Source organism: Rhopilema esculentum, chromosome 15 (assembly GCF_057945365.1).
Source record: "Rhopilema esculentum isolate cy_ngs chromosome 15, ASM5794536v1, whole genome shotgun sequence".
Classification (NCBI taxonomy): domain Eukaryota; kingdom Metazoa; phylum Cnidaria; class Scyphozoa; order Rhizostomeae; family Rhizostomatidae; genus Rhopilema; species Rhopilema esculentum.
The window spans coordinates 1,882,476-1,905,145 of record NC_142829.1 but is presented as its reverse complement, the minus strand read 5'-3'; the positions used below and the strand labels follow the sequence as shown (position 1 = coordinate 1,905,145).

At 35.6% G+C, this 22,670-nt stretch overlaps 1 protein-coding gene across 1 annotated transcript; it reads left to right on the top strand.

Annotated features, from left to right (window-relative positions):
• The first annotated feature begins 280 nt into the window (after nt 1-280).
• LOC135685194 (dnaJ homolog subfamily C member 8) lies at nt 281-21,440 on the top strand. Its single transcript, XM_065201036.2, has 9 exons — nt 281-387; nt 4,647-4,748; nt 5,725-5,781; nt 6,148-6,214; nt 6,560-6,654; nt 7,521-7,592; nt 8,936-9,027; nt 9,409-9,484; nt 20,735-21,440. The coding sequence occupies exons 1-9, from the start codon at nt 328-330 to the stop codon at nt 20,858-20,860; spliced, it is 747 nt and encodes a 248-aa protein (XP_065057108.1). The 5' UTR covers nt 281-327; the 3' UTR covers nt 20,861-21,440.
• The last annotated feature ends 1,230 nt before the right edge of the window (nt 21,441-22,670 follow it).

Sequence of the window (22,670 nt, the reverse complement as noted above, 5' to 3'; positions counted from 1 at the left end):
TTTAAAACTATTTTCGGATTTAGTGATCTTTGCTGATGTCGGATTTCAACAATTATGCGTAGCGGATTTTCAGCGAAAAAACCCGGATGCTGGATCGAAAGATGGTTGCAGATTTGTTACATACAGATTTACAGCACCATAGTATTTTCATTATCGGATATTCAGTAATATCAAAGAGGTTTTTAAGAAATTTGTGTTTAGAAATTAATGAAGACGAAGAAGTTAGGTGAATTTTAAGAACCATAAAGCGCACATCGTTACGTATGATCCAAACCGCTAGCCTCCAACTCTACATGGGACACAAACGAGGTCATATTCCATGAGAAAATGGCGGCTTCGGATGGCTCGGAGGAAAGGTCTGACAAGTTCGATAGCTTTTTGATAGAGGTAATATTTGATAAATTCATGCTTTTATACTTCTTTGGAACTTCATTTTGTAGATTATTATCTATGCCCACATGAATCTGTAGAAAACGGGATGAAGGTGAAAATAAATCAAATTTCTCTTATTTCATTACCCAGAATTCTGAACGTTCTTGGACAATTTTGTCATTTTTATAAGTATCCTTCAACCCTCTATTGTGTTTTTTTATTTTGTTCCATGTCGCTTCTACTGCTCACTGTAGTGTATTTGTTTAAGTTATGAAACTGAATCAGAAACCATGTTGGGGTAGTTTTAGACAGTATACCATCAGATTCTTCATCACATTCAATCCTGACAGTCATCCTAATATTCCTTGTCAAAGATGAAAATGTTGTTACTGGCTATGTGAGCTCTTCAACATCCATTACAATGATATTGTTTTTGCTGCATACAGGAAGGCTTGTACAGCATGAAGCGTATTTTGGTAGACCGCCTTGAAGATTGGCACCTTATGCTATACCAAGGCCATTTTGTTAGGGCAGTAATAATTGATCTTTCAAAGTTTTTTCACTGTGTTCTCACAATCTGCACTAAACTGTTTGCATATGTGTTGTACAAAACCTGTGCGTCTCTACTATTTTTCAAATCAGCAATGAAGCAATCTGTTAAAATAATGAATATCTACAAAGCCTTCCAGGCTGTAATGTCAGAAGTTCTCCAAAGGCCTTTCTTAGGATCCAAAGATTTTAACATACACATGAATAACTTTTTCCTCTTTATCAAGACTGATATCCTGCATTATTTTGTTTATTGTCAACAACACTTTGTCCCATTTTCTCTAAAAATCTAAAATAACTTTTTAAAAACTTGGAATCTAAATCAGATATTGCCTTGTAATATGTTCAAGAACAGTACAGTGATGATGAATCCTAAAATATTCAACAAAGGTACCTAGGGCATAAAGTTCTTTATTGATGGAAATTGTAATCATACTTATGTTCAGTTAATATCTTTAAACTTCCACTTATGATGCAGAAATGCTATGTCACAAGATACTAGACCCCCAAGAAATAGTTTCTAAAAATAGTTTAAACTATGCTCTTTCAAACAAGCAGTTTTAATTCACGAAAGGAGTTAAATGCCACTGAAATTTAAGGGTCCAAAAATTAGCACCTTGGCCAAAATGTCCTTAGTAATGCTCTTAGCAATGTGAAAATTGCATTATTATGTCAAATTTCTCTGAGTTTCAGTAATCGCTGAGGAAGAGGAGAAAAACATGTTGCTGCATTTCAAATGCAATGCTCTATTTGTAGCATGAATTTTTCTCCAGTAACTTTGCCAAAGTGGAGGGAAATATGCCAAAGTGCCAAATTGGAGTTGTATGCATGTAAATATGCAGCAACCAATGAAAAGGAGTAACTATAATAAATTGATTGGCTCTCTGTGACTATGTCTATAAACGAGGCAGAAAAAAGTATGAAAAGTGCAGCTGAAGAGGTCATAGCAAAAGAAAAGCCCATTACTGTTAGCTTTGGCAGCTCTTGGCAGAAGCCAGGTAATAATGAACCCCTAAATGATGGTGCATCTGCCGTCTTAGTATTAACTGGCAAGTTTCTGGATTTTCAGGTGAGGAACATGGTTTGGTTTGTGAAACAAAGTTGGATTGAGGTATAAGAGATGTTTAAAAGATCAGAGGAAAAACATGGCCTTAGATATATATCCTTTGTAGGTGATGGTGACTCCTCCACAAATCAAACTTTGTCAAATCAAAAGCCCTATGGTACAGAGGCTACCATTATTGAAAAGTAGTATGTGGGCCATGTGCAGAAGAGGCTAGGCACTAGACTAAAGTAATTGAAAACTGCCTACAGATAAAAGAAACTAGCTGATGGGAAGACTATTGGTGGAAGGGGTAGGTTGACTGACAAGATGGTTATTACAGCCTTGCCATCTGCAAAAATAAGAATTATTTGATTGGCATTTTCAATGATGTCACAGCAGATCTTTACCATCTTGTATCCTCAAACAAAACACCACAACATCATTTGTGTCACAAGGGCATGGATTCTTGATGTGGATGGCAAAGGGGTGTACCATATAAAACAGAATAGTACAATCTCAAGAGATGCTTACCCAAGGCAGTTATTGATGCTCTCAAACAAATATATGATTGGCTAGCTGATTGTAGTCGGTTTTCCCAATGTCTTCACTCATACACCTGGAACGCAGAATGAGTCGGTAAACAATCTGGCGTGGAAAAGATGCTTAAAGAAATATACCAGGGAAAGAAGGTTCTAGAACTGTGTACTGTAAGTGCAGTAGCCACATAAAGTGATGGGAAACCATCAGTTTCCAGAGTTTTAGGGGTGCATGGGAATAGTGCCTTGCTACCACACTACAATGGGGATGTTAAAAGGAAACAAAGAAAGAATTGCCAACGCTAGATGGCAACCAACAGAAGAGTGAAGGCTGAGAAGCAAGAAGCTGAGGGCTATCAAAAAGGGGCTATGGGACACGAAGAAAGAAAAAGTGGGGCTTATTTGTGGATCTTGGACCTGTATGAATGAATAATTGACATTTTTTACAAACTCAAACATTGTTTTGAGATTTTCTCAGTTTTTCAAAATCAAACATTTTTTATACTTGTAACAATGATTTTCTGGCATCTATTGCTATATCGTCTTGAAACTTTCAGTAGTTGTTTAATATCCTTCTTTGGTTATCCAACAAAAACAAAGAAAATGATAGTACAACTCCAAAATCACATCTCCATTTCTTTGCTTTCTGAGAAGGTTTCCATAGCAGGAGGAAACTGGTTTGGAGAAGGATGGATACTTTGCTCGGCTTTACTGATCTCTCATTTTTTATAAAGATTATTTGCAAAATCTGCTTTAAACTTTGTGATGCTCTGAATTTCCCCCAATCTTTTCTAACTTCCCTAGTTGCTTTTAGTTTCAAAGACTGATATACACCTTCTTGTTTGGGTGGGGGCAGCCCTGATAAATCAGTGTAGCAACAGCCATATTTTACAAAATAAAAGTAAAACAAAATATTTTACTTATGCAACATAAGATTTTTTTGGGTGGCCCCCGTCCCCCGGTATCTCGGTTCTTGTTTAGCTATCTTGCTTAGCTTTTTTCCCTATCTTGTTTGGCTAGTCTTATACACCTTTGCCAATGAGTAATCAAAGTAAGTTCTAAAATGTATATTTTTGTATCATAAAAAAACTGTTTATCCAAAATTTTCATATCTGAAATTCTCGCAAACTCTTCCAAAAGTTTTCGCTGACTTTGTTTTTCGGAAACTTTACTGTTCCTAATGCTTTCAATGTTATCTTTATCTCTTTATCACCAAACAGTTTAAACCCTTTCTAAATCACTGCTGGTGTCAGCTCTGATGATGTCATTTTAATACATTTAGTTCTCCATATGATAATTAGGAAATTTGATTTTCCATATTTTGCTGCACCTGCCACTAATATTTTTCTCTCTACAAAGACAGTGCATGCTTTTGGGTCCTCTCATTACTGCTGCTTATCAAAGAGCTTTTCTCTTTAATACGAGGCAGAAACCTTTCGTATCAGGAAAACAGGAAAATGATTCCAATACTTGATTATTGCTGTTTTAAAAGACTGTATATTTGCTGATCAAATGACAAGAGTTTAATAGACAAGTGCATGCCTGTGTTGTCATGATGCATTCACGTTTTACAGCGCAGCAACTTTGTATGCGTGACTTTGTAAATTTGTCCCAAAAAAGCACTAGATTCGTGGCACATTTTCTCTTTAAATTTGCAAACATTAGGTCAGGAAAACCTCTCTGCAAAATGTGAAAACATGAAAACATTGTCTCCTAGTTATTAAGCCATGACAGCAAAGAACAAAGTCTCAAACGAACAGAGATGTCTTCTTCTTTGTGTCAGTGGTTGTCCTAGGAGCCATAGGCTATCCAAGCTTTGTCTCAACCAAAGAGCAAGCAAATTAGAGTCATGTGGAACCATTTTTGACTTTCAACGAATGAAACTGTAGCTCAAGCGATTTGATTTTGGCTTCTTGTAAAAAATTCAGAAAAATTTTGAAAACAATTTGTCAGAGCCGCTCATTCTTCCTTCGAACATTTTTTCAATCTATAAAAATCATTACTCAAAGAATAGAAAAAAGGTTGGGTTTGGGTGAGGGCATTGTTTGTTTTCGCTTTGCATCTACATTTTCAGCTCCAGTGTTTAAATCTGATGCATTTTTCTTTCATAAAACTCTATGTATATACCTTCTTTGTTTTTGTAGGTTAAAGCAATAGAAAAAAGGGATTCAGAGCTGACTAGTGATAAGCAAATCGAAAGACTTACAAAATCTGGATCAAAATATCTAAACCTGAATCCGTACGAGGTAGAGTAAACATTTGAAAGATTTCACCTATATTTAACAGTTGTTCAACTTGAAATAAAAATGGTAGTTCTAGCTGTATTTTGATATTTGAAAATAGAGCGGATACTTAAGTACATATCTTCCGACATTCCTCGGAGCATAAAAGACATGTTATAATTAAAGGTAAGAAGAACGTTTGATTGGCTCCTTGTTTTTGACCAATCGTCGTCCTTTAAAGTCTCACCATGTGTCCGCCTCTCCGTGCCATCTTCAAATTTTGTGATGCCTAAGGTTCGTTTCGTTTTCAATATTTTGTATTTTCAGATGCTATTTATGCAAACAATTTTGATAGAAAAAAGTAGTAGCGGAGACTCTTCGACTCCAGATTCACAACGGTGAGAAAACACGGCACTGCATGTTAGATATCCCTGCCAGAAAATGTCATTTAGACTCTAAAAACATACTTGAATATTCAGCCCATCGCTAGCTATTGTGCTCAAAGGGAGAGGGGGGGGGGTCAAGTCCCATTTGCCGACAAAGTGGGTGAGCCTTCCTTTGTTTCCCGATAATTTTTAAAATTTGCCGACTAAGCACCCCTAGATGGCAAAAACTCCTCTTTTCACAATGGATTTGTTTTCAAGGGGGTTGTCACACCCTACCCGCCCCCTATAATGATGGGCCGGTAAATATTATCACGGATACAGGATCTTGTTAGAAACTATCACAGTTTCAACACTTGCAAGTTACAGCTATTCCTTCTAGGCGTGGTACAGTATTAGAAATATGCAGTTTCGATAATAAGACTACGTTCTATTAGTCTCACTGTTCTGGTAATATTGAATCTTCTCTTGAGGCGAATAATATTTGTACTTTCAAGCTTCATTTAGCATTGAAACATATCCTTAATATATTTTTAAAGATTTTCCATTGAAGCAACTTTTTGCAGTTTAGCTTGCATTATATTTTCTTCTTTGACAATGCTTCTTTTTTCAAACAGGTTTTACAGGTCCCTACTGATGCCAATGAAGAAGTTATCAAAATAGCCTACAAAAGGGTAAGATGTTCACTGCTTTCATTTTATTGTAATTGCATCAATTGGCTCTTCGTTTTTTCAAAAATCAAATCTGATCAGACAATGTACGCAAGCTAAATATAAATATTTATTTAGGAGTGGATCGAAAGTAACATGATAGAAAAAGGCGCGTTTGATTGGCTCCTTGTTTCAACCAATCGATAACCTCATACGAAAAGAGCACAATTTAAAACTGTGTCTACTAAATTTTAGTTCACTTTTTTTGTATACTTTGAGACAATCCTAGTAAAAAGAAGGCTTACTTGCCTAATGATTAAAAATCATTCTGTACTATATTTTGATATCTTATGAAGAGTTTTATGTATATATTTTATCTTCTGTTTCTAGTTGTCAATATTGGTTCATCCTGATAAGAATTTGGAAGATCGTGAAAGAGCACAAAAGGCATTCGAAGGTGAGTCAAAAGAAACTTTTTCCAGGTCATTTACTTATGTTAATGATTTTATATATGAACGTTAAGGATTTTTGAAAAAATGTTCTACGCGTTCTACAGATGTAGATATCTTGGTTGAACATGGCTATGATTGATCCTGGGGCTCACTATCATAGCTTTTAGGGGCAAAAGGCCACGAAATTTTCTGTATTTATCATAGTGCAAGTTTCAAGCTTTTAGTTACTTTAATTAGAATGAATTTGAAAATAATTTCATAAATTTATTGCTAACTTGATTATATATTACGGGGAGTTTATTGAATGATCTGCAGTTAACGATTTCATTGAAATATTTTCATCTTTTTAGCTCTAAGCAAGGCCAACAAAACTCTCAAAGACGGAGATCAAGTTAAAAAAATTAAGCATGTTATAGAAGAGGCTGAGGCCACAGTTGAAAAACAGGTATAAACCTACATTGCTGTTCTGATCAAACGAAGCGAGTCAATTGATCATTTTTCCTTCTTTAAAGCCAGAATGAGCCAAAATAGAGGTGTTTCAATAACTTATCTTGCAGTCGTTTTAAGAACTGGAATTTATGTACTGGTTTAGAGGAGGGTAGGGGGGGGCGTCATGAATGAAATGTTTGGAACATTTGATTTTTAGAAATTTTGGATATCGTGTTTGTTCTTGGATACTGCCCGCCAACCAACTGTTAATTTAATAATTTTGACAACTTTTCTTAAAAAAACAGAATTGCTTCAAAGCTGTAATTTTCTCATAACATTCCATATTATTTGATTTCCAATATTTACTGGAGTTTAATATAACCTCCCCATGGCAGCCTGGCGAGATTCTTGCTAGATAGAGGGAAATATTTTGCTAATGAAAGGAATGAAATATAATTTAAACTCGATTCACATCATCAAAAAATAAGCGCAAGCAGCAAAATATAATGGATATTTGAATTTTTATTTTGACAGCTGTCACAGTATTCTTATTGGCTCAATTCAATGCGTTGTATTATACATTTGTTTTATTCTTTGAAAAAGATGCGGTGGAGTTACGTTTTACTGTTGTATATTTATTGTTGGATAACTGCTGACCTTGTTGACATTGCCTTTATTTACAAAACTTCTTTGTTTACGCCATGTGTAGATTGATGCCAAAGAAACTTTTTAGCAGTTTAAATCTGACCCTTGAAGGAAGAAGTATTTTTCGTCCATGATTAACCTGTATACTGTACGATCTCAAATTACTTTAACTTATTCATGGCAGCATTTGTATCTTTTCAGCGTTTGTATCTTTTTTTAAATAAACCTTTCTTTTAGCTAAGAGAAAAACGCAAGGAGGCTAAAAAGCTTAATATTGATAGCATCGAAGAAGACACAGACCCAGAAAAAGTAATGTACACTCCTTTGCACATTTAAAAAACTATAATCTTTGGTTTTCTTAGAACAATTTCTCTTAGTTTGAGATTCGCTGTCTTTTTTACTTTTCGGTATTTTCTGTGAATTTACCTCTCTTGTTAGGGCCCCTTTTCTTCAAAACATCCCCTGTTTTTCTTTCTTTTAGATATCATATAATCCGATCTTCTCATGACATTTAACGTCCTTTCGTTGACCTCTTTGTCGTGGGATATCTCCCCTTTTTTAAGATTTCTTTTACCAATTCTTCTGTAAGTTTTTGAGATTCAGCAAGCAGTCTTTGAGCTCTTTGCATCAGATTCTACTTTCTTTTTGAAATTTTTTGAGAAACTTTTTGATTATTTTGTTGGTCTAGGAACCTTTTTTCGCATTATCCCTGCCCCAGTTTCCACTGTTCTTCCCTTTCAGAGTTGAACATTTTCTTTAGAAAATTGTGCCATTTTGATTGCAATATTGACCTTACCCATAAATCATTTTATGGTGAAATCGTGACAAAACATAAGTCAACTTGCTCATTTTCGATCGTGGGAAAATAACCCTTTTAAATACAATTTTACATAGCAATTTTACAATTTACCCTTTTCCAACAGCAATACCAACGTATATTTTAACATAACACATAAAATCAGAATATTATGTAAGATTTATTTTCAGAATAACAATATTTTCAGTCAAACGTATCAAGCTATACTTTGTCAAATTTCTGATTAGACTACACTTCCCGTATTTACCATTTGAGATTAACGAGAAATACTTAGCGATCTTTATTCTAAGAAATGTGCTGGTTTTTTCTTCTGTTTGTTGTTTATAGATCAATATTTGCACAGCTTTGCTTTGTCAGCTTCTTAAATTGCCTACGTATGAAGCTTGAGAGATATAAAACAGCCTTTATGGAATTGAAATTGGAAAAAATTAGAAAAATTGAAATCAAATTATTGCTTTTGGAATTTTCGAGCCATGCAAATGTTTTTACTGATTCTTTTCTTGAAAACAAATAACAATTATATTTGATATTTCCCGTAAATCTTTAAACTTTTATTGATAATTTTCTCTCTCGAGTTTATCTGTTTTCTTTTGTAATGTGGTTTGATATATCCGGAGCACATCGATAATACAATATCGTATTGTCTTTTAAACCGTCTTATTTTTCAAGCTCGCGCCAAGTCAGTTTTTTATTCTTGGGAATATGAATGAATAGCTCAGGAAAATTTGACATGATTCCTGTTTTCTACAGCATCCTGATATCAGTTTATTTCTTTCAAAATATTTTTTGATCCTCACTTTCTGTAACGCTTTCGATTTTCGTTTATGTTTTTTAGTACTACAAATTCAAGAGGGCAATAACTGCAAAATTATTCGCTGATTACGAAATTAGGAGGTTGCAACTCGAAGAGAGGACACAGAGTGAAAGGTGATAATTTTTGATCTTCTTTTATTTTGCTTTTTCGCATAGCATCTCAGTTATTCTGCTTTTCAGTTAATCAGTTAAAACTTTAGAGTGATAATGTTTACTAATAATTATTGAAAAATTTTGTTTCGCAAAGAGAGGAGGATTTTCACGATAATCTAGATCAATAGATTTGAAGAGAAAACGGAACTGTATCATCACAAATTGCACCCCCCTTCCCCATCCCTGGACCCTCTTTCGAGTATAAAAAACCCTTTTTCCTGCTGTTCAGACCCGTCCAGACCCGATAAGAAGTTTAGGAGCTGAAAAACATTACCCTATCTATTTAGTATATATCGTTTCTATTGAGTTTATTTTCAATGATAATTTTATTTTGTTGATTAGGAAAAGGGAAAGAGAAGCAGAAATCGCCGAGGAAGAAGAAGTGAAAGCCAAAAAGGAATGGCAGAAGCAATGGGATGTGAGTTTGTTTTTTATCACGTTTTATTCTTTTAACGATCACGAGCCAAGTGCGGCAGGACTAACAGAATAGAAGGTGCAATGTGCTTTGCAGCTAGTTGTTAAGATCCTTAGTCTTTGCTATTGCCAGTTATGAAAACATGGAATCAAGGAGCCCCGAGGAAGCCCTGTATGCCAGAGCGAAATATCATCAAGGAATAGTTGCTTTTGTCGTTGCTCGTTACTTTTTCGGTATTTGAAGTGTTCTTTGTTTAAATTTTCGGGCCTGTTTCGCTGCGTTTAGAATCTTGTTTGTTTCCGTGGCCTTTTCATCTCTTGCATATTGCATTTCATAGTTGATTATCTAATTCGCTTTGCGGCCTTTTTATGGCTTCTTTGCGCTCTGTTTACATTATATGGAAAATACGATAACAAAAATTGGGAATTTGTTGTTTTATATCAAAATTATAAAATACAAAATATAGCATTTAATAGTATTATTTGTTGCCTGATTAATGTTTGTTTGATACTCTGGGGGAGGCATTCTGTTACAAACATTTAAAAGGCATTGGCAAGTTTAACATGACTTTTAGAAATTATTTTGTTCCAATTTTTACTCTCCATTTCGCAACAGACTCTCATGGTCCCTTTAGATCATTTTAAGTTTAGGTCAGTGCTCTTTATCTCATTGCTAAATACTTTTGCCTGTCAACCTGTCAAAACTCTTATCTGTGAATCCTTTTTCGAATAATCCTCTAAGTGAATTCTTGTAGGTTTTGGCATTTTTCCGTCCCTCTGCAACTGGGATATTAAGTTTTTTGTAAACAATTGAAAATTTCACACTATGTCAAAACTTCTGCAATTTGTCAATGAGAGTTCTTCTTCAGAGCTCAAATAAAGCAACAATGCATTCTTCCTTTTTCATCCGATTCCTGTCTTGTGCTTTCAAATTGCTATTCCTGTGCAAAACCCGTAGAACTTCAGCAATACGGTATTCCAAAGCAATTTCGCAACCTTGTCTCTTTCTATCCTGACTGCTTTTGAATAATGTTATAATTGGTTTCAGTATAAGTCAGGGTTTGTGTTTTGCTGCATCTAGCAGTTGTTGTTTCTACTGGTTAGCATATTTAAAAAGTTAATTCATTTAAAAAATTAACTCGTTTTTTAGAGGTTAAATTTCACATTTGTCAACCGCGCAAAGTTTGGAGTCACCATTAATGTTGTACTTTTTTGCATAAACTTAACAATGGAAATCACAGCACGGCTTCTTACTTGCATCCCTTTTATAAAAATAGTTCAATTGTTCTTTACATTCTGAACAATATGAACCAGAACATTCGACTGGTTCGCATGCTAAATTCCACTATTCGTTGTGGTACCCTATTGTTTAAATGCTTTGGTAGGTTTTTGCATAACCAAAATTGCCATGCGTTAGTGTACCCGGACCGTTTTGCATGCTAAGTTCCACCATTCTTTTTGGTACCCTATTGTTTAAGTGCATGGGTACGTTTTTGCATAATCAAAATTGTCATGCGTTTGTGTTACCGGACCAAAATGCATAAGGTTACCGAAACGCATATGATACCGGCAACCGGCAAAAGTCCACCGCTTTCTTACCAAACCTTCGCCGTCTTCTTTTACCCTTACTTTAGTAAGACTGTACAATCTTTAGTAAACTTGTATATGTAAACTTATAAATGTGAGCCTGCTACTTCAATAATTATTGAAAACCATGGTAGTCGGTATATATTTCCAAAGTTTTTTCTTTCTTTATTTAATGTTGGTACAATTTCTATCTATGCATACTCAAGCTTATTAAAACCAACTAATTCAAATTACCAACGCTAAATATAATGTAAATGAAATATAACCGATGTTGCATACGTATTCCTTGCAATGGTTACAACACAATTAAACGATGTAAATTCTGAGATTTTTTTCTTGAATATTTGTAAAGTACTTCATCTCACCGAGGAAGAGGATGTTAGAAGGGTTTCCCAGTGAAATGTATTTTAATGGGCCAAGTTGACTAAAAGATAACTGATTGTTTAACTGTTTTCATAAAGATATGCAATCTTATCATTCTTGCTCCGGTTATTGAAAATTTTCACCGTTATTAAAAATATTATTACGCTTTCCAGAATTTATTAGTCCGAATGCAATAATTACGCGGGCCACTGTCGATAATCTTATTGTTAATGTAAATAAGTTGTCTATCTGTCGCTGTGATGAAAATCTTCTTAAAATTCCTTGGACACCAACACAGATAAAAAATGACCTTCCCCAGATTTTTCAGTATAATACATTCTATTTATAATATTTTTGAATGTACACCTCTTTCAATTTCCAATTTATGTTCTCTAGAAATCACTACAAAAGGAATAAGGCTGTTTATATTTTACAGTTTCACTTGCATAAAGGAGAAATTTTTCCAACGATATCCGATGATTTCAAATACTTTCTTTTCCATTCAAGACATTCTTTCCTTCCTTTGCCATTTCTTCTGTCATCGACTGCTTAAAGCTACGGAATTTTTTGATGGCCTGGTTTATACGATTAGAATCTTTGAGGTTGTCGCCCTGCTTTGAACCATTATTAGAAATCTGCTCCACATTCTAAATCTGGCATCCCACTTTCACGATATGAATGCAATGACGTTTGCAAGATGAAATAAAAAACACATTACGAAGTCTAATCAGGGTTTGGCAAAATGCTAAATATCTCATCATCTAGATGAGCCTTTCTTTTTGTCCAAAATCTTAATCTTAAATCATTCTAACTTTTCAAACTTGCCTCTTCTTTTCAGCGCTCCACACGGAAATACCGTTTTCTCCAATCATATGTCCTCGAGCACTTCAATCCTTTAAAAAAATTAAAACCGTTGTTCTGTTATTTTTCTATTTTATAGCTATGACATCCTATTCTACGCAAGTATATATAATTCTAGGAAAGGGGCAGCGGTTGTCGCTGGGCAGTGGCGGAAATTCAGGCTTTCATTTGGCCTAAAATTTTCCGACAAGCTGACATCTTTGATCATGGCGCATTTTAAAGAAATTGCACATTTGATAAAAAAAGGTGATTTTTGACGGGACCCTTTTCCTGACCACACTATAATTAAGTAGCAAAAAGAACAATCCATTAATGATTTTTTATATCAATATCGATATCTCATCTAAGACAATTGATGATTTAAGAGGTAGACCGATAACATTTTTGACAAGTCGTACGTTCATTTCATGCATTTATCTTGTTTTTATCAGTGGGAAATGTTTGAAAATAACTTTTATTCAGAAGAATGCGATGGAAATTTCGGCTAATCTTTACGAAATTGAAATTAATTATACAATTCACAAGCAATTTTGATTTTGGTCATATAATTTTTGTTTGATTATTTATTTAGTAATGCTTTATCTGCTATGCTATGTTCACATTTTGCAAACAGGGCACATACAGGTTATAGAGGCCCCTGGGGTAAAAAGGGAAAATGCAGATCACCTGCGATCGAAGCGAGCAGAAAATTTGGCAATTACGCTTCTTAGATAAGCTTAAAATTTTTTTTTCAGAACGATTTCTTGGAGTAATTTCGACACGTTAAAAGGTTGTCAATTATCCAATAAAAGCCCGAATTTTCCGACGAGCCCCCCAAACCCCCATAATTTCCGCCACTGTCGCTGGTAATCGAATACTATTCTTTGAATGTTTTTCGAAGCTGTATCGTTGAAATCCTTGGTCTTTGTGTAATTTTGATAGTGACATCACAAACACTGGCACTGCTTCCTTGGTTGCTTAGATTAAGATGAAATGATTGCAGATTCATCTAAGTTTAGAGCTATCACATCTGGTAATAAAGAAAAACGCATAGACCAAATTAAAAAAAAAATAAATGTGACTTGGTTTGGGTTTGTCTTGATCGAATTTCAGCTTTGATGCTGTCGATATAATTTGAAAAAGCACCCAAGCAGTTGAATTCTCTTTTAAGACCATCGAGATGTATAAGCGACAGAGATTGTAAACTATCTTGTATGTCATTTCAATAATTGCACATAAATATGGATGTTCTGTGGTAATTTTCTTTGTTATCAGGGTGTTCGATATCAATAGTCCCAATCATCAAAAAAGATAGACGCCATATCACTGTTGTCACGTACTGGAATGTCAAATCATAATCATCACAATCGTGACACTTGGAAATTCCCTGGTAAAATATCTTCAAAAGCATAAATATAGAAACAAACTTTCGTACAACCCACACTGGTCACCAATTTGTTGCACGGGTATTCAGCGCAATTTGTGTGGCTTTGAAGTCGTGTTGGACGTCCCGGTAACTTTGGGGCCCGGCGCCTTTTGTGACAGAGGAGCGAAGGTAGAGTAAGTGTGAATCTGACGCTAAAAGAAGAATTCATTCTTTTTATTATCTCAACATTCCAAACCATGGTCTGAAAATCCCAATAACCATACGGTTGTGATTGTGAGACGACAAAGAGCAGTGAAACAGACTTTGTAGTTCTTTCTTTATTTTTCAAGTGTAAATTTACACTGCACTATAGAACCCGGCAGGCTCAAGGGCTGCCAAATGTACCTTTGAAAATGGCTTTGAAGAAAGCAGCATTTTACAGCAGCTTTTTTCAAAGCCACTTTTAAATTTCATAACCCCAAAATTTATTCAAATATGCCTTTCTACATGTTGCTGAAACTCTTACTTTAATCCAGCTTAATCCAGCTGATTTTCTCTCATCTTCTTCATCAGAACAACACTGATGAAACCTAAGTTGTGTTAGCAACATGATCCGTATAAATGTGATACTTGAGGTAAATTGTATGTAAAGCTGCGTTAAAAATAAAGATATCACGTCCATAGATATCTAGCACGGCACAAGTGTTTCTTTAGCACAACGATAGCTTTTTGTTAAATTTTCAGCCATTTAGCATCTAATGGTCAAATATTTCGCGCCTCTATACTTTACGTAGTGGGTCATCGTTAGCTTTAGAGACAACGTCGATTACTGTTTCCCTTTGGTTCTTTGCAAGAATCAAAAGCTTAGCTGACAATAGAGCTGCAATGGGCTGGTTACAACTCAATGGATTTTCGCATGACTAGATTTTAATCCTCTGTCGTATATCAGAGATATTTGGTTTCGCTCCAAGCAGTTACAAAACGGGGCCGTTAAATGGAATCCCTCAACAGATAACTGTGAAAACAAATTTGTGTCATGAAGGCACTCGATAGAGATATATGTCAAGGAAAAAATCGTTTTATAGCTTTGTAAAATAGCCGTGGTAACGCGGTTCTCTTTTGGATTACAGGAGTTATTATCAAGTTGTAAATATCTTCTTTGGTTAAGTCAAGTGAAGTCAAGTTAGAATCATCTGCGTAAAGACAAGAATGTTCTGTAACAGTTTCTCCCCGATGGTTTCAGAAAACTGTAGCTATCAATGTTTGTTTTGTAGCCCTTTTTTAGGTTCTGGATGTCAGTAAAAACAAAATATTGATGAAGGGATAATTGCTTTGTGAAGAATTTTCCATCGCACGTGTGCCTGTAGTATATTCTATATACGTTTTCGCTGTTTTATTATGCTATGTGGGACATGTTTGTCAAAGGGGTTCGAAGTGGAGTGACTTCAAGTAACAGCTCTATCAGTGAGACTAGCATCGAGTACCTAGTCAGAAAGATGGCAGACAATGAATTTTTTGCCTTATCGAGCCTATTTTTGCCTGCCTTAAAAATGGATTCTTGTGAAATTGAATGTAAGATGAGCAGGGATTTCAGGACAATAGAAAGGCCTTGCTATCTCATATTACGACACTTTTTGGCTTTGCATTTAAAACAACAGAAACACAAGCAAGAATTGTGAAATTTTTCCAATTACGGATTTGAAGTCGATCCGTTGTGAAATTAATCTGGAATCGAGTCATCGATGGTCATGTAGTCGACTCGTTCTTGCATTGCTAACTATTCGCACTCTCTCGTGAAAAAGGCAATTTTTTTCTTACCAATTTTATACCTCATCCACTCGTGTTTTGCGCTCCTTAACCTTAAACAGCAAATTCAGTGGTGTGTATGCAGGCGTCTTGTATCAACCAAGGAAAAGGAAGCATTTAGAAAGTTGAGTTCACCAAAGAAATCATTCGCTGCCTTAAGGCAACGTATACCCCCCCCCCCCCCCATACTCTTCTCTTATTGTATCCTTGTACCTCTTGTTCAGATGCATCCTTTACAACGTAAAATAAAGAAACCGTATGTGTAAAAAAGGAAGTTCGTCATATGAAGAGTATTTGCACTAATTAGTGTTTTTGCAGAATCTACAAAAGTGGATTGAATTAACCATTTCTCTGTTTTATTGTCACTTAAGGGACCGGTGACATTTCTCTTGATAGAGCTGTGTTTTGAGTGGTTATCGGGTACCTACAGCTCTGGCTAGATAATGGATGATGGGCGAAAGCTCAAGGAAGCTCTGTCTTCTTGTAGCCAACACCTGTCAAATTACTGCTCATCAAATAGCCATATTTGTGATAGCATCTGTTTCTTATTAAAACCGACGACCATCGATATCGTATTAGAGTCAAAATTCGATGTGGTCGGTGTGTGCCAAAACAGTCGCAAATTAGTCTTTCTGTCCCATTGGACAGGCTCATACACCCACTCTCTTACCTAGGGGCTTTTATCGAGAAAACGGTGGTGAATACCAACCTAATCTCGTTCGCTGCCCTGTCAAAGGCCTTGGTTCTGTCTCTATTGGTTTTTTCAGTGACAGAAAACACAGACATAATCATCAATATAAACACGATTTCATTCCATTTATACAACCATAGATCACTATCTTCAATGGCAATCTGTTTGATTACATGATAAAGTCGAGAGGATTTCCTATTTCTCAGACCGGGCTAGCTCTCTGAACATCTTTCCTGGCGTCTTGTCAATGCTTTATGATGAGACAGTTATCTCAGGATCAAAAGCCTAGCCAATTGGATAACTAATTAATGTGATGTGCAGCAAGTGTCTTTGGTCCATTGCTTGATATTTCCAAAGATATCTTGGGCTTTCAGGCGACAAAAGAAGCCCTTTTTTACAATAAAGCCTTTTCTAGTGTACGATTCATTTGCGTCTAAATGAATGAATACTTTGCTTGGTGAATGAATGGGTGGCTTATACCCTACGTGGCTTCTTTTTTTGGGCGCCATTGCCCATTAGTATGGTGCAGTTCAGTAACACACGAAATAGAATTTATTGAAGCCCCATGGGTCTAAACAGGGACAGGTTTACCGGGGGGTATGGAGAGTACAATATCCCCCATTATTTTTTTGTCTTTCGGTAAATGTAGAAATCAGTAGTCATTATAAGAATAATTAAACAAATTACTTGGTCTATCTTCTTATCTTCTTTATTTTAAAGCTTAACACTGAATTTTAAAAATGGACGTTTCCGTCATTTTCCAACCATCTGAAGGATGTTGCACCAAAATAAGTGCGCCACCCTCATTTCCCTGCGTGCAGACTTTACAAATAGAGCAAATTGTAGTTTCCTAGAGCTATTTGTAAAGTCTGCACGCAGGCTACCTCCTCACAAGCTCGCTTACAATCACGCGTGGTTTGACCCTCTGGTTTCCGAGACCTGGGGCGAGGTCTTTAACTATTACGTTCCAAGTATCTTTTTTACACAAGTTGAATTTAATTTGATATTTAGTAAGTAAAAAGAGTAATTTATGAAACACATGTAAAGTTTTCGCCTATGACAGCTCACCTCTCCCAGTCAATTACACAGCCTTGTCTTCGATGTATATCTTTTGAGGAATGAAGTAAAGAATGCCATGAATCGTTGGTTTGTTTAAACGCCAATAGAATGAATGGCTAGATGTGTTTGACCTAGATGAAATGAAATGGGGAGATTTGTTTAATACCATTAAATTTAGATTATGCAGGCAAGTGATAAAGTTAAATCCATGCTGAATACGGTTTGATAGATGGAACTTCGTTTTGTCGTGTAATTTTATTGTAAATAGAAGAGAAAGATGCGAACAAACGGAAACTAGATGAGATATTGGTTTGTCTCTTCATTAATTCGCAAAAAGAAGGATTACTTGACTGAAGTTTTTAGAACGAGAGGATCTTAATTCAATTATTCAATTATTAAGAAAAAGTGGATTTATTTTACTCTATCGTCAAATCCAAAATGAATTTTAATGAACTGAAATCAACGCTGTCCAAGCTGGATTAAAGAAATCTGATACAACATAATCATAATCTCACTTCTAGCTCGTATTCCTCGACTGCTTGTTCTCCGTTGTTTTAACGAGGAGCACAGAATTGAAAATCTTCAAGGCCAAAGTGAAATTTCCCCAACTTTTTCACAGCGTTATACTGGAATTTATTTGAAAAATACAGTATTTTGGTTCCCATTTTTATTTAGAATATATTTACCTACAAAATTTGTTTTGGCAATCACGAGAACCGAAAATATAAAACTGAATGTGATAAATGCAAATATTCAGGAATGCCATATGTGTCTATCACACCATGTTCTTTTCTGGTTCCTCAGCTATCACCGCCAAGATCAAACATCATACAGTACAAATCAAATTCTGGCATTTCTTTGCACATAACCCCCGGCATTACATTTTGATTTATCCGTTCCATTCCTGCAAATGGCTTGCTAAAATTAACCCAACTGTCAAAGTGTGAATTGCCGTACTTTTTCATACGGAGTCGCAACCCTTCCGCTCATCAAAATAAACTCTTCTTTTTTCGGTACACTTATCAATTCTGTCACTCGCTTTTTGGCCCTTTGAGAGAGCAAGTGTTGATGATATTAGCTAGTTTTGTGCCTGTCGGCTCGCCCCATAACGTAATCTTTCTGATGATCGTCTTTCCTTCTTTAGTTTCGGCAATTTGATTATTCAGGAGCGAGTCACATGTTCAGCATGCCATACATTCTTCGTGCGCATAAGTTTTACACAAGTCTCCATCCAGTGCGTGACGCAGCATCAGACATCTTTGTGACATCCTTTTTTGTATCCACGTTTTCAAGATTTTGCCCAAGTTCAGCTCATTTTCAAAAACTGTGAAATTTCATCAGCTTAAGCTTCTATAAGTATACACACATCTTTTACAAGTATACATATTTTTTACAAGAATATCTTATTTTTTCTGTGCTTCGATATTCTTGATTTTTTATTTCGAGCCTAAGATTATTCTTAAAGTACCTTCAAGCGAAACAAGGTATAACTGAGTCGCGTTATAGTTTTGATGGCTCCAAGGCCGGATATTTCAAAACATATAGCGTTAAGCTCGCATTTGTTTTGCTTTCCAAAAAACTCAAATGAAGAAAAAGTTTAATTCTTGATGAAGCTTAAGCCTTGCATTATTCTTAAATTATTCTTAAATTTCAGCGATTTTGAGCCTTAATATTCTAATAGAAAACAAATTTTTTTACAAAAAGTGTATAACTCAACCTCCCTCTAGTTAACAAGAAAAAATTCTCATTTTCTTTGTTGCTATAAAGTTCTAAAGTGATGACGTCACAAAAATCTATTTTTAGAATTTTTTAATTTGGATCCCATAACCTGAAAGAGCATCATGAAATACCTCTAAATTTGCAAAATCAGGCAAGTGTATTACGAAATGGCAGAGCTTTGGCCACATGTTTATTGGTTCTCTCCTCACCAAACCTCTGTATTTTGGTCTCTGCTCATAACTTTATGAACAGAGCCAAAATAACAGTGATTCGTTAGCAAACTTCAAATTTTTCATTAGCAATATCTCAACCAATTTTAGACATATTTGGCCAATTTTGCGTATTTCAAAGTATTTCATTGTGATCTTTTACGCTTTGTGGTTAAAATTAAAAAATTCTAAAAATAGGTTTTTGATGACGTCACACTTTAGAACTCTATTGTGTTTAACATGCTCTACAGCGTTGAATATTTATTGTTTATGCTTGTAATGATAACTGAAATTTTATAACTTCACAGTATTTTATTGTATTGTATTGTATTGTATGATATTGTATTATATTGTATTGTATTATATTGTATTGGATTGTATTGTATTGTATTGTATTCTGTAATTTATTTGATATTATTTGCTACAATAGTGGAAAAGAACTAATTTATTTACATAAGAAGCAATTTCAAGGACCGCAAGGTTCATTTATTGCAAAAATAACATGTTCCCGAATTCTTTGAATAATGTTCGTACTGGTTGTAATAAGTTTTGAAAATCCCTCTCTCAGTGGAAGCGGAGGCTGATGTCGCCGGTCAACCACACAATCTCGAGGTCGAATGAATAAATAATGTTGTTCATTGACATACCCAGTATGCCTGGCTTTTAGCGTCGTAAGCTGTAACAGAAACATAGGCAAATATTTATGATCTAGTTCCTTTTTCTAATCAGCGGACCTATTCAAGTATTGAATAAATACCCATTCAGTGACCTATCACCAAAACCTGTGTGAATATTCGTTGACAGATGCTTTCCTATGCTACATTTGCCGCTCTGATAACGCACTATCTCCTTGCTGGAGAGTTACGAGAGGAATAAAAAATTACTGTAATAAATGAGCCGACCCCCGTCTTTCAGTCACAGAGCGTGCGCAGTAGTGATTGATGTCCATGCGCATGCGCCTTGTTTAAAGTTTGGCATAAGATTAGAAAGTGTTTTTAGATAAATGGTAAATTTATTGTAACTGTCAAATGTCGGTCTGGGTTGTGATGGGGGTGGAATTTCCAATTGCTTGTTCAGTATTAAGGAATGTAAAAAAATGTGAAAATAAGGACCGCCATGTAATTTATGGAAGCATCCTTCCAAAGGCGGGGTTTCTTGAACCAGCAACACATTCAGGGCTCAATCATCAGCAACTTATAAATTGATTTTTTAGCATGTTTTTTATTTATCGAATATTTTAACAGGTTTTTAAGCCTGCACAGGCATAAAAATTGCGCTTCAGCCCACTATCTTTTTCAAAAAAAGGGTTTTCAATTAGCAAAGAAGAGAAGCCCTTCAATTGCGTTAAAACGTTAGCGATTTCTGGGGTGGAATTTTAGAAAAAGGGGGAACTTTTAGGCTGGGATCTGACCCATGTGTCCTCTTACAAACACATGTCCTACTTCTCCCTTCCAGATCAAGGATATCGACCTGAAAAGTTGGGGTAATGCCTGATATTCCAGCAAATAGCGTTTGGCCCATTTTTTTCGAATCTTTGCTTGTATTTTATGTTTTTATCTTACCTAGATTTTTATAAATTATGGCAATGGTTTAACAGCCTTGCTCTTTTTACAGGAAGGAAGAAACGAGCGTGTGGATAGTTGGCGCAGTTTCCAAACCTCCAAAAAAAAGAAAAAGGAGAAGACCAACCGAATGAAGCCTTTCAAGCCCCCGTCACTGAAACCTGAAACAAGAGACTAAACCTTAAGGTTAGTCAGGAAACCGGGGCTACTGTAGTTATATTTGTATGTATATAAGGTTTGTTTTTCTGAAGCATGATAATTTGGTCAGTAGAAACAGCTTCTTTTTTTGGCAAATATTTTCAAGCAATGTTAACTTCACATCTGCGTAATACCGCTTCAGCCTCACATCAGCGTAATATCGCCTCAGCCTCGCATCAGCTTAATTTGGCTTCAGCCTCACATCAGCGTATTATCGCTTCAGCCTCACATCAGCGTAATATCGCTTCAGCCTCACATCAGAGTTTTGTTGCTAAATATTTAAAGATGATTTTGCCTAGTAAGGAAAATAACGACCATCCGAAATGTTTAGCATTTTTGAAGATTCTAGTTTGGGTTTTTTCAGTTTTACTCCTGATTGCATATTATAATTCACAATTCCTTTGTAAAATGTTTCATGGGTGCCAGCGCTGGAATGTTTTGGTCTGTTCATTCAAATTCATTATTGATAAACTACACTATTTCTATCCTTTATTCATGCTATTGATAAAATTGCGTTAAATGTGCAGGTCACTGTCTGAAAAGAAAGTATTTAATCGAGAGAGGTGGTCTTTTCTTACCATGCTCAGATTTCTATGTCTTAACGAATTCTTCTAAATGACAAAATTTTATGGAGCTATTGGAACGATTCTGCATTTTGCTCCAACTTTGAACTGACCTCCTTCCCTTCGCCCAATTTTCCAGCATACAATTCGTGCTATTTGGATATTTCAAGTGATCTTTATTTCATATTTAAGTATTTTTTCCCCAGAGGGGTCACTTGAAATTTTTATATACAGGGGGGCGTCTATCTTGCAAAGCTGCGTCTGTCTGTAGCGTCTATATTTCAAAGTTACATCCGTTAGTGATGGGTAAGTATTTTCTTTGTGATCTGATACTTTTCGGTACATGATTTAAAAGCATACCTTTTTTATATTTATTGGTCCAACTAACACATAAGTGCCTACTTGGTTATAAGTGCCATGCTTGTTCGGCTACCCACGTAGTGGGATGGCATTCGATAATCGGATGACGAAGGAGGAGAGTGAAGAATATCGCGTTTATCATTTGGAGATGCGATCAATCGATAATCCTTAGTTTGGATTAGAATGTAACGAGGATTTGCCGAATCCTTTCCGCTTCTTGTAATCATTTGATAAATGACAAGGACGAAATGCCATTTGAATAACTCACTGTTCATGAGTGACAGTGGCACACAAATCTGCCAGTACCTTCCTTCTCAAAAAGATCTCTCTGCACCGAAACGTGACCCGGTGGCAAAAAAGGCAGCACGAGGACCTGATTTCCGAATGTCGACTCTTTCTCTGTCGTGTTTCATGGCTTCCATGTGAGTCGTTATATAGATTTAGATAGATCTCGTTATGCTGAAAATGGGTGGAAGTAAGCGCCACGAGAGAAGACGAGTCAGTCCAGTGACATTTAAAGGTCACATTTTATGGCTTGCGTTTATTGTGTATATTTTTTGTGATCAAAGTTCCGACTGATGAATTCGTGACATTACTGCAATGGTAGGCTCATGCGAAATTGACAATGACGTCAAATCAACGTAAAATTTGCAGCAATGTAATATCCCTCATAATTCAATTCAATTATCGAAATTCAAGTGCTCTTAACTGTCAAACTATGTGGAACATTAAACAAAGAGAATTCATAATCATCTGACTTGACTTCACTAGAGTTGTCAGTCAAAAAAGATAGCCAGTTTTTGCTTGAGAATTGCTAAAGAGCAAAATTAAGGATGTTTGCTCTGCAAGCTTTGCTTGTGTTATTTA

Coding starts and splice junctions, on each gene's coding strand:
- LOC135685194 (XM_065201036.2), top strand. CDS start 328: ATGGCGGCTTCGGATGGCTCGGAGGAAAGGTCTGACAAGTTCGATAGC. Junction 4,749..5,724: donor TAAACCTGAATCCGTACGAG/GTAGAGTAAACA, acceptor TTTTTCAAACAG/GTTTTACAGGTCCCTACTGA. Junction 5,782..6,147: donor TCAAAATAGCCTACAAAAGG/GTAAGATGTTCA, acceptor TTCTGTTTCTAG/TTGTCAATATTGGTTCATCC.